General features: G+C 52.2%; 1 protein-coding gene across 1 annotated transcript in view; it reads right to left on the bottom strand.

Annotated features, from left to right (window-relative positions):
* The window catches only part of CRYBB2 (crystallin beta B2), a 9,558-nt gene extending 627 nt beyond the window's left edge, over positions 1-8,931 (bottom strand). Inside the window, exons 1-4 of the mRNA XM_028480645.1 lie at positions 8,380-8,931; positions 5,571-5,689; positions 2,921-3,053; positions 1,624-1,766 (exon numbers count right to left, since the gene is read on the bottom strand). Of these exons, the coding sequence (XP_028336446.1) occupies positions 1,624-1,766; positions 2,921-3,053; positions 5,571-5,689; positions 8,380-8,571 (587 nt within the window). The 5' untranslated portion in view covers positions 8,572-8,931. The remainder of the gene's footprint in view (positions 1-1,623; positions 1,767-2,920; positions 3,054-5,570; positions 5,690-8,379) is intronic.
* Between the last annotated feature and the right edge of the window lie 2,691 nt (positions 8,932-11,622).

Here is an 11,622-nt window from a genome sequence, read left to right as displayed (position 1 = left end):
GCCTCTCCCGTTGCGGAGCACAGGCTCCGGACGCGCAGGCTCAGCGGCCATGGCTCACGGGCCCAGCCGCTCCGCGGCACGTGGGATCTTTCTGGACGGGGGCACGAACCCGCGTCCCCTGCATCGGCAGGCGGACTCTCAACCACTGCGCCACCAGGGAAGCCCCAGAAGCAACTTTTAACTGAAGGCCTGACACTGGGTTCAGAGGAAGGGGTGATCTCAAGCTCACTTAAGCTTAGAAGAAGACAGGCCTCTTAAACCAACCCCTGGCAAGGCCAAAGGACAGCAAGCTAGGTCCCAGGAGCCCTCCATGATCCTTCCACCCTTTGAAGCCATCACCATTTAGGGGTCACTCACTCTGAGTACCTGATGACCAGTACAGCTCCCCAGAAAGCATCACACAGTCCTGGCTCACATGGACCTGCCCATCCAACCCCTGTGGACACCTCTAGCTCTGCTTCTCAGACTTGGGCCCCTATATCTCTGCAGCACAGCCACTCCATCCCTTGTAGAGCCCATCAGACTCACTGGGCTCCTCCCACCACAGGACCTTTGCATGTGCTGTTCTCACTGTCTGGGATGTCCTTCCTTCTCTTTACCTCTATAATTCCTACTTTCTTGAGATCTCAGCTCAAGAGTGCCTTCCTCGGAGAAGGAGGCCAGATTCGTGCGGATTCCTAAACTATTAACAGTCGTCCCCAACCAGACTGCTAGCTACACAAGGCAGAGGCCGGGTCTGTTTAACCTACCTTGACTTAGTGATGACTTAACATGGTGCCTGGCATATGACGTCACTCGACAAATTGAATCAATGAATGAATAAACGAGTAAATGGAGGGGAACATGAATACAGAACTTTGCACGCTCTAAGAGTTTGACAAGCCCCAGAAAGCCAGTATGTGTTGGTAAACTAGCTCTCTTGAGGCGGGGGGATGTCTTGATTTGTAACATTTTCCAATTTCTGAGGTGTAACTACTTCATGATGGCTCATTTCAAGTTACCACTGAGTCAATAACCAGCCCACATAAATTCTGAAAAGTTAACAGTCAGCTTTTGCAAGCTGGTACAAGCTGGCTCCAGCACGCCACTGCCCAATCCCATCGTCAGACTCCTCAAGGAATCCAAATTTTTCACACTGAGAAATTCCCCAATGCTGATGGTTGAGGTTTACGTGCCGAAGTTTAATTTGGTGGAGGAGGATCCCTCCTATTTCCAATCTCAGGAACTCATGCGGTCGAAGGCCAGCACAGGCTGGACTTCCTGCCTCTCCCGGCTCTGTTAAGACCACTCAACTCATTCCCAGCTTCCGCTTCCCCTACAGCCTCCCCACCTCTGCCTTACCCTGCCCCCCCTCCCCACCATTTACTGTCCTGCTCTTTGGGGCTGAGGTTAAGGCCAAGGTTTCTCTCCTCCAGAGGGAGGGTGTTGCCCGAAAGGCAGATCAGGATGGCACTTCAGGGGCCGAAAGCCATGGGTAGCCTGATGATTTCAACGCCCATTTTCCAATGAGAAGACTGAGGTCGGGAACGTACAAGATCCCCAGAATTCAGGACAGAGCAGGACTTAGCAGCCCAGGGTCTGGGCTCCTGGGGCGGGGCGAGCCAGGCCTGGGTGTGTACTCACGTGCCACTCTGCACCCGCACAGAAGACACCTTCTCCTGGTAGCCGTGGGCGTGGAAGCTGGGCACATCATCGTCTATCACCTCCATCTTCTTCCCTGTGAAGTTGGGGTTCTCATAGAGGATGATCTTATGCTCCTGGCTGTCCTGTGGACAGGGAGTGGGGGAAAGCGAGTGTGGGTGAGAGCGCCCAGGGTGCCCTGGAGTTGGGACCAGCAGGCTCCACCTGCAGCCCTCTGGCCCAAGACCCCCACCACGTGAGTGTCTATGGCAACGGCATCCAACAGTGTTTGTTCATTGAGATCCTAGTGGGCTATTTTCACGTAACAGACACTGCAGATTCTACACTTCGGGGACTATTTGATTCTGAAATGGCATTTTCCCTCCCAACGCCTCAACTCCCCTTTTTAAAAATAAATGGCAGCCATGATACATACACACACACACACACACACACACAGGCTTATCGTGCCTCTAGTAGACACTTGAAATATTTTGGCTTTCCTTCATCTCCACATATCTTCCCATCCTCCTGTTCCTGTGACATTTTTCTTAGTCATCTCCTTTCATCCTTTAAACTACTTTTATGCTGTTTGGTGGATAAAAAAAAAACTGAGGCTTAGAGAGGTAAAGTGACTTGGCCAAGGTCACACAGCCGGGAGTGCCAGAGCCAGGAGAGGAACCCAGGTCTGTGGAATGCCAAGTCCACTGTTCTCCGATTTTCCATCTAGTTCTGGGGAGAACTAGACTGGGCTGGGGAGGTTTGGGAGTATAACTGAGCATCTCTGGGCCCTTTGCCCTCCAGAGAGTTCACACACTAGTAATCAGGATCAGAGAAGCTCTGAGAGGTTACACTGGCATGAGTTGTGAGCAAGAGCTAAACTGCCGTCTCCTCCACCCCGAAACCCAGAATTTCTTTGAATATTTATGGTGGCAATCATTTACGGAACGATTGCTTTGTGACAGAAATCACACAGCCCTGGACAGCACCATCCACATAGAATAGAATGTGAACAGCGACCCCTGGAGCATCTTGAATGAAGCCCCTGAAGTCGTACGATGTGGCGATTCTCAGGCTAAGCCTGCTGGTATCTCAGGACAGTAGATACTAATATCCCCATCTTACAGGTGAGGAAACTGAGGCTCAGGGAAGTGAAGTGACTTATGCGAGGTCACACGGCCAGGAAGTCTCCCGCCAGTCAGAAGGGGCACGACGCCAGAGGTAAAGGCTCCTTCCTGGTCCCCAGACCGCTGGCTCCAAGGGGGCAAAGAGAGGAAGAAAGTGAGGGTCAGGGGCTTACCACTTTGATGGGCCTCAGGGAGCTGAGGGAGTCTGTCCTCCGACTGCTGGTCCATGAGTCCCAGCGGGGGTACTCACCCTTCTCAAACACAAACTGTTCCCCTTTGCAGTTGGCTTGCTCATAGCCCACCCAGCTGCAGTGGAGACAGAGAGAGAGGGCAGGTCAGGCTCACTCCACGCTTCCTCTGGTGGGACCCTGGCTACTCGTTTGGGCCCCAGAGCTCACAGTTGCCCAGCTCATCAAAATGAGTAGCAGCCTCATTTAAATCCAAGCACGGCAAATCCTAGAGCCGTATCACCTCAGTTATCCAGAACCCAGCACGGTGCTGACTTCAATCATCTGGAACAGAACCAAGAAATAAGGAGGAAGCCTAAACGATGGCCTAGCAACAAACAAAGATGTACAGAACCCATGTCCCAAAGCCAATGGTATGCTGGTAAATTAATAGCCAGCTCTGAAAAACAAAACAAATCCTGTTTGTAGTGTTTTGCTAATTTCCATGGTGTAAATACTCCCACCGTGGCCAGTGTCAAGCTCTCAGTGTGACATCAGTGAACACGGAGTTGGGAAGAAATGTGCCCAATCAGCTTTTACCACCGAGAACGGACTGCAGAACATCCCTGTATCTAAAGCTCACGTACATTGCTCATACCAACCCCTTCTCTCTGGGTCTCTTTCCTCCTTGGTTCTTGATGGTGGTCTCTGGACTCCTACGCTACACAAAACTCTAAGAGTCTTAGATCCACAGTAGAAGAGAAAATCCTTAAAGGGAAGGATTATCTGCCAGTGGGGCATGGCTAATAGAGGAAAGGGGACAATAAGAAAAAGGTGGCACCGACTTCATGATGCCTGGCATTCTGGGGCGTTCACTGCAGAGGCAGACAGTTCAGCCTGGCTCAGTGACAACTGTTTGGAACAGTAATCTAAGTCCTTAACGGAAGGGGAGATGGTGTTTCTTGCTGCTTTTAGAAGAGGATGCCCTCTTGATCTGGCAATTCAGCTTTAGGCAATGCGTCCTTAGAAAACAGTTGCTAAAGAGCTCACAGATACATGGGTAACGGTGTTCATCACGGTGTTGTTTATAATATCAAATAATCAAAACAACTTACACATCCAACGGGCAGGGCCCGGTTGAGTAAATTATGTCGTATCCCGTAATGGAATGTTACAAAGGCATGAAAAACAATGAAGTAGGACACGGGTTCTCAAACTGAACTGGGCAGAAATATCACAAGGTGGTGGGTTTGTGAAATGCAGATTCCTGGGCTCCGGGCCCAAGAGTTTGATTCAGTGGGGCAGGGCTGGGACCCAAGAATCTGCACTTCAAAGCCTCCCCACCTTCTGTGATTCTGATACAGATTTACCTCCAAAAAACTCTTTGAAAAGCATTGATACAAAATGCTACTTAATGACACGGAGAGAATTTGAGATAAAAGTTTTCAAAATGAGTGATAAAACAGTATGCAAAGCATGATCTGACTTTTGATTAAGTGTATATCTAATATATAGTTGATGAAATATATACAGAGAAAAATATGTTAATATGAAAATCTTAACAGTTACTCTGAGTGGTAAGATTAGAGTCGTATGGCTTTTTTGCACTCAACCATCGCTCCTTCATTTTAAACAATAAACAAAACTTAATAAAAATATCAAAGTTATATTTTTTAAAAGAAAGCAGAGGAGGAATGTAAGGTCTATTTGAGAAGTTCTTCCATCCAAATACTAAAAAAAAAAAAAAAGACAACTGAAAAATCAGATGTGGTGCTTCCGTTGTCAAAACTTCAGCCGTCCAGGAAGGCGTGCTCTCAGGCACACTGATGCTCTGAGCGCATCAGCTAAGTGGGGCCGGGCAGGGCCATCCTTTGGCGGTGTTCTCCACACCAGCAGACTCTGATTCAGTTAGGGTCATCACACACTGCAGAATTCCCGGTGAACCTTGAGGTGTGGTGTGGGTCATCCAGGACCCACACTAGACTCACTGACCTGTCGGTTGGGGGTCACTGGTGGCCACCCCTGATTCCGGAGGCCCTTGGAGAGAGGGAACAGTCAGGGAACCACAAGGAGAGGCCCCTGCAGGCTGTGCTCAACTATGTCACCTGAGCGCGGCAGAGTCAGACCTGACCAGTCACCTCCCCTTCTCTCTTGGGCCAGGGGTCCCAAGCCTGCTGGCCCCCAAATGTGTCAGCATATCTGCGAAAACCAAGTATCCCCAGGACCCGGGAAGGCAGCGGCGGTGGCAGAGCTGGGACATCCAGCTCTAAACCTCCCAGGAGAGCGAGGGCACTCCCAGAGCCAGAGACTGGCAGCTCTAAAAAGGTCCACGGGAGTCACTGTGTCTGTCTCCCTGCCTCAAGGAAGTGGATGACCTTGGTGTCAGGCTTTACACATGAGCTCCATCCCATCATCCCCAGGAGGACATGGTTATCCTCATCCTACAGAGGAGAAAACCGAGGCTCAGAGAGAGAAGTTCCAGCTCTATCTGGCCTCAAACCACAAGCTCTCTCCACAGGCTGCCAAGACCCCAAATCCTGGTCCCCTAATTGCACAGTCTAGGAGCTCAGTGAGAGCGGATCCCTCCAGCTCGCTCCACAGCCTGATTGCCTCACCCTGGCAACCCCTGACCAAGTGAGGCCCCCCAGGTACTTACGGTCCAGCCTGCACCAGGACAGAGCCTGCCTTCTCCACGCCGGTCTCCTTCAGGTTGGGGCAGGGCCCACTGAGCTCATGTGAGTGGCCCTGGAAGTTTTCCTGCTCAAAGATGATAATCTGCAACAGGAGGAGAGAGTCAGACCCCTGTCATGATGGGGAGGTGGGAGAACAGGGCAGTGGGGGTGAGTGGGTGTAGGGAGGGGACTCAGAGAGCCTTGAAGGAGGCTGAAGGGTTCCACACTTGGGAATCACGAACCAAATAGAAAGTCTGACAGTCTTGGCTCCAGTTACCAGCTGCGAGACCTTGAGCCAGTATTTCACCTGTCTGAGCCTCAGTTTCCCCATCTGTAAAATGGGAAATAAAGACAGAACCTACATCATGGGGTTGTTGGAAGGATTCAGAGGAGCGTAATGGTTAGCACACCATATTTGCTCTGGGTGTGGGAGGCATAATTATATTAAGGGACATGCTAAGGATCCCGAGTGGGTAAGTGGCAGAGCTGAAATTAGAGCCCAAGCTCGTCTGATGCTGTTTCCTGTAGAGCAGCATTTTGGTACCACTGGTCTGTGGACCAGAGGAGGAGTAGTGAGATGCTAGACCATGCTGCTTAAGCTTCTCCTGCCCCCATCAGAGCCGGACCAGTGCTGCCATATCCACCCTTCACCCCCATTTCACCCATAAGACTACGCATACCTGTGCCCTTTTCTTAAGCCCCCACAGGTTTTGCAGGCTTTCCTCCCCCTCTGGATACTTAAGAGGACTTCACTCCCCTTGCCTCACCTGCCTCTCAGCAGCCCAGGGAAGGGCCGGCAGGATCCCCATCAGGAAAAGTGAAGATCAGCAAAATGAAAGGGCTGCTCACAGCCTCACAGCCAAGTGTTAAGAGGTGGGGGAGGGGGGCAGCTGCCTCCTTTCAGGATTCCAGACAGAACTTGGGGGAAGACGTTTTCCAGCCACACTTCCCCCGGGGGACTGCCTCTGGATGAAGGGGGGCGGGGTTCAGGGAAGTGGGCCTCCAGGAGGGGCAGCTGCACGATCCATGTGGTCAGCACTGGCTGGGTAAACACGCCCATGTCTCCCAGGCCCGGGATTAGCCAGACAAAGCCAGGGGAGGGAGGCCCAGCAAGGTTCAGAGTCAGATTCCATGGGCTCAGTTCAGCCTTTATGATCACTGACAAGACCACAGATGGGTCAGGAGAACTGGGCTCCTACGTCGCTTCTGTTGCATCCAGCTGTGCAACCTGAGGAATGGGGACTCACGCCTATTCTGCAGGCTTATTGAGAAGAATCAAGAACCTGGGAGTCAGGGGCTAGTGGATTATGACACTGGCCTGGGAGACAAGGGCTTACAGGGGCAAGGAGGGCAAGGCAGGTCAGCCTCCCCATGCATCTGAAAGGCCTCAGAGCCCAGGAGCTCAGTACTATTATTGGTGTTGTATGTATCAACAAATGGACGCTAAAAATTGACGGATTACCCAATCCTTTCAACCTGCACTGTCCAATTCAGCAACTGCTAGGTGTCTATTGAACATGTGCAACTCATCTGAATTAAAATGTGCTATGGGTATCAAATACACATCAGATGTTGAAGATACAGTATGAAAAAAAGGATGTAAAATAGTCCTCTAATAATTTATCTACTGACTGTACATTAGGATATATTGGGCTTAATAAAATATATGAAAATTAATTTCCCCTGTTTCTTTTTACTTTGTTAACATGGCTACTGGGAAGCGTCAAAGTCCAGAAGTGGCTCCTATTTGAAATCGACTGGACAGCGCTGCTCCGAGCCATATCACACTTGGCTTCTTGCTGCTCAAACCCATCTCACTCCAACCCCTGGGCCTTTGCACTCACTGAGCCCTTTGCCAAGAATGCTCTCCCCTACCCCCCACTCCCCAATTTTCACTACTTCCTCACTTGACTGGTGGCTCTGCTCAATGTCACCTCCTCAGAGAAGCCCTCCCTGACCACCTTAGCTAACACGTTCCTCGTCCACCCTGACCCTAAAGAACCCACTCTTGTGTTTCTTCCTAACACTTTTCACTCCTTGAAGTTATATATTTATTAGTTCATTTATTGTCTTTCTTCTAGAAAGTAAGCCTCTTAAGGGACAGAATTGGGGTGAGCTGGGGTGGGGGCCCAAATCAGACAAAAAGGCAGTTCCAGGACGGAATCTACGCCTGGGGCCTCTGGGGCAGAGGGAAACAGGAGGGCAGCCTGGTGGACTGTTGCTGGTAGAAGTTTGAGGGCAGATTCAGTGTGACAAGCCCCTGACATTGGGACAAGATCCCACCCACCTTAGGAGGAAAAAACAAAGAAGGCTGGCGTTAGGTGGACAAGCATTAGGCTGAGCCTGTTTTCTTTGCCTCTTCACAATTACCTTATGCCATGAGTCCAACGCTCCCCATTTTTTGAAGGAGGGACCTGAGGCTCAGAGAGGTCAAGTGACTGGCCAAGGTCACACAGCAGGTGTGGAGTCAGGAATCCCACCCCACCTCCCATTCACAAGCCCCCTCTCAGACTGGACTGAGGGTCTGCCTCGGCTTTGGGGACCCACCCTGGGCAATGGGGTAAAGGGTAAGGCAGAGAAAATTAAGTCTCCAAAGCCAGAAGGATGCTAGTCGTGGGCTGGGGAGGGGCCTTCTGAATCAGCACCCCCTCCAGTGTGCAAGTTGGGGAGACTGTGGCCCAGAGAGGGGGAGCCCCAGAAAGGAAGACACCGACCCCACTTTACAGGAGGGAAACCGAGTCTGGGAGAGGCACCGTGCTTGCCGCCCCTTCCTCCCTCCCACGTGGTACCCACCTTGGGGTTGAGGGGCTGAGGTTTGCCCGCTTGGGTCTGGTGGTCTGAGGCCATGGTGGGCTGTCCGATGCAGGAATGACCTGGAAGGCAAGGCATGGGGGAAGCAGCAGTGAGGACCTCTCTCTGGGCCCTCGGTTCCCTCACTGGGGGGGACAGGGGTGGTGGTGGCGGCGGCGTGTCCCGGGGCCACATCACTCCAGCCCCACGTCCTGTTGTTTGTCTCCCTGATTTCAGGTTGTCCTAGGGCAGTGGGCACGGCCAGCGGCTGCCTGAACGTCCATCCTTAGCTTCGCTTCTTTGTGTCCAGGCCGGCTCCGAAGGGGGACAGAGAAATGAGGTCTACTAAAAAATAAAGTGAGAAACTAGAGTGTGAGTGGGGACCCACTTGGCCCCAGATAATTGATGCTATTATGCATAAATGTCTTATGCATCGATTGATATTATGCAGACATTTCTTGATTCAAAGAAAATAATGTGGGCAGACAAACCCCATGCACTGGCTGTGCTTGGCCGGGTTGTAGCTCCCAATCTGCCATCTCACAAAGTCCCCTGGGCCCCCGCCCCTCGTCCCCAACTTCCTCCTTGACTCCTGCCCCCACCCCCCATCCACTACCCAGAATGCTCCTTTCCACCATTGGCCTTATCCTCCCCTCCACCACCCAAATAGTACCCAAGCCCGTTATGGAACTCCTGCCACAAGAAAGCAACGACGTGAGTATTATGGAAGTTCAGGCACAGTGATCAGCAGCAGGGAGAATTTCTTAGCAGCCAAGAACGTCAGAAAATTCTGGAAGAGTGTCAGTTTCTTCTCCCTTCCCACAGGATGGGCTGAGAACACAGCCTGTGTTTTCCCAGTGTAGAGGGGAAACCTGTCTCCTTCTCCAGAGATAAGATCCGGCTTCCAGAAGCTCCTTCCACAGCAGAGGCCAGGCCAGGATGTTCCCCCAAAAGAGGACATTCAACTAAGCAGCTTGGGAGCCAAACCTGCCCTTCTCCCCTAAGAAACCAGCCCTCTGGGTCTGTCACTGTGCCCAAGATCCCACATTACAGCCCCAGCAGCATCCTCAGACTAAAGATTAAGCTCAGGTGGTTCAACTCAGGTGCTTCCTCCGCTGCTTACCAGTACCAAGGCCCTGGGAAGGGCATCCCCTCTGTGCCTCAATTTCCTGCTCTGTAAAATGGGGACAGGATGATGCCTGGTCATGGCTATGAACAGGTTGTGATGATCCAATCATATAACACAGAAAAGCTCAAGCACTAGGCAGCCGTCCGGGAACCCACTCAGTGCTCCGTACACGGCAGCAATTATGGCATTAATAGGGTCCTTTCCACCCAGTTTTAGTGCCTTTGGAGTCACCTGTTGCTGGGAGCTCCCCGAGAGGGGGGCTGCTTCCTAGCTGTCCCAAGGCGGGACACAGAGCTGGTGCCCGGGAGTGTTTGTGGATATGGAGAGAGTTGACTCACCGCCCTAGAAATGAAGCTGAACCTTCCGTGGTTTTACTCCTTCCACTTGCAAAATCTCATTTATATTCTCCTCCACTGGCAAAACGAAGATGCTGATGGACTGTTTAATACTAATAAAGAGCATCACCAAAATACACACTGTGTCAGGCACTGTGCTAGACCACTCACCTATGTAACTCTGAGCCCCACAGCAAAGGAGGTTTTATGACCCCCTCCCCATTTAACAGAAAAGAAAACCGAGGCTCAGCACCTTGAGGTCTTTGCCCCAAGTCACCTAGTCAGAAAGTGATAGCCTCTGGATTTGAACCCAGGTCTCCCACACTTTCCATCAGGGCGGAGGATGAGAGAAAAAGGCAAGACAAGCAAGAGAGGCATTCTTACCAGTGACACCAGCCCAAGAGTGCCCGTGGAGCCGGCCGGCGGGAGGTGGCATTTATACCTTCCCCAGCAGTGCCGGTGCCAAGGCGGGTGACCGCTGCGTCCCTGCGGTAAGCGGGGCGAGAATGCTGGATTAAGCCCGCACCAAAGCCCAGGTCAGCAAATGCCCACAGACATTGTGTCTCTGCACAATAATGTCATCAGCTTTCAGATTCGGCCGCGCCAGGGTGGTCAGGCGGTTGAGCAAGGAGATGCCCGCTTTGCATGCATCAGCCGTCCGGCTGCCAGGACCAGGGGCATGCTGGGTTCACTAATGTGGTCAGTTGAGCCCTGGGGGAGGCAGACAGAGGCAAATCTCAGTGGCCCTGGTGAAAAAAAACAAGGACAGGAAGGTGGTTTTGCAGGGTCCAGCATCCATCCATCCATCCATGCATTCAACAAATATTGATCAGGCATGCACTCGGTGCCAAGCGCTGCTCTAGGGGGTAGTGTCAGGGAGCGGACCTACCCCAGCCTGGACCACCCAGGAAGGCTCCTGGGAAGAGTCAAAGTCCTCAGGGATGAGGAGAAATTTTCCTGGGAAGCCGGGTTGGGAGGAGGGTTCCAAAGAGAAGGGGACCAGGTACAAGGCACTGTTGCGGTATTTCAAGAAGACCTGCAAACAGGTTAATGCAGCTACAGGGGGCGCTGTGATGGGGCAGGGCCTGGGCTGGGCGGCCGAGGTGGGAGGAGGCCTGATCTTGCAGGGCTGAGGAGAGGGGTCTTCATCCTGAAGGCCCCCGACTGTCCCAGCACTCACTGTTCCTCAGTGGGGTGCCCTTAGGATCCTTGGGCCCCGTGGTGTGGAGAAACTCTCACATCCCTCCTGCCGGCCTCATCGCTGCCCTCATGGGCATCTGGCCTTAACTGGCATTCCCCCAGTTTGCACGTCCTCCTTGCAGACAGTCTGTGTCCTGACTGAATCCAAGGTCAGGCAAGAGAGAGGGGACAGCACGGGGGTTTGGAAACTGGGTTTGAGTGAGGGGACTTGCTCGCCCCCACCTTCCATGCCCCCAACACACACACACACACACACACACCCCAGCCCCCTGGGCATGCTGTGTCTCTCAGTAGCACTTCTCACCACTTGACATCACGTTACTCATTTATCTGCTGTCGTTCCAAATAGAAGATAAGCATCACGAGGGAAGGGCCATTGTCTGCCTGGTTTACCATCTGTTGGGCTGCACCTGCAAGCCTGTGAGCCTTGTAGTTTCCCAGCCTCAAGACCAAAGAAAGAGCCCAGAGACAGCGACAGAGACATCAGTGGTTTATTTATTTATTTATTTATTTATTTATTTTGTGGTATGCGGGCCTCCCTCTGCTGCGGCCTCTCCCGTTGCGGAGCACAGGCTCCGGACG

This window comes from Physeter macrocephalus, chromosome 19 (genome assembly GCF_002837175.3).
Source record: "Physeter macrocephalus isolate SW-GA chromosome 19, ASM283717v5, whole genome shotgun sequence".
Lineage (NCBI taxonomy): Eukaryota > Metazoa > Chordata > Mammalia > Artiodactyla > Physeteridae > Physeter > Physeter macrocephalus.
The sequence above is the reverse complement of the archived record's forward strand: the minus strand, read 5'-3'. Positions and strand labels throughout refer to the sequence as shown.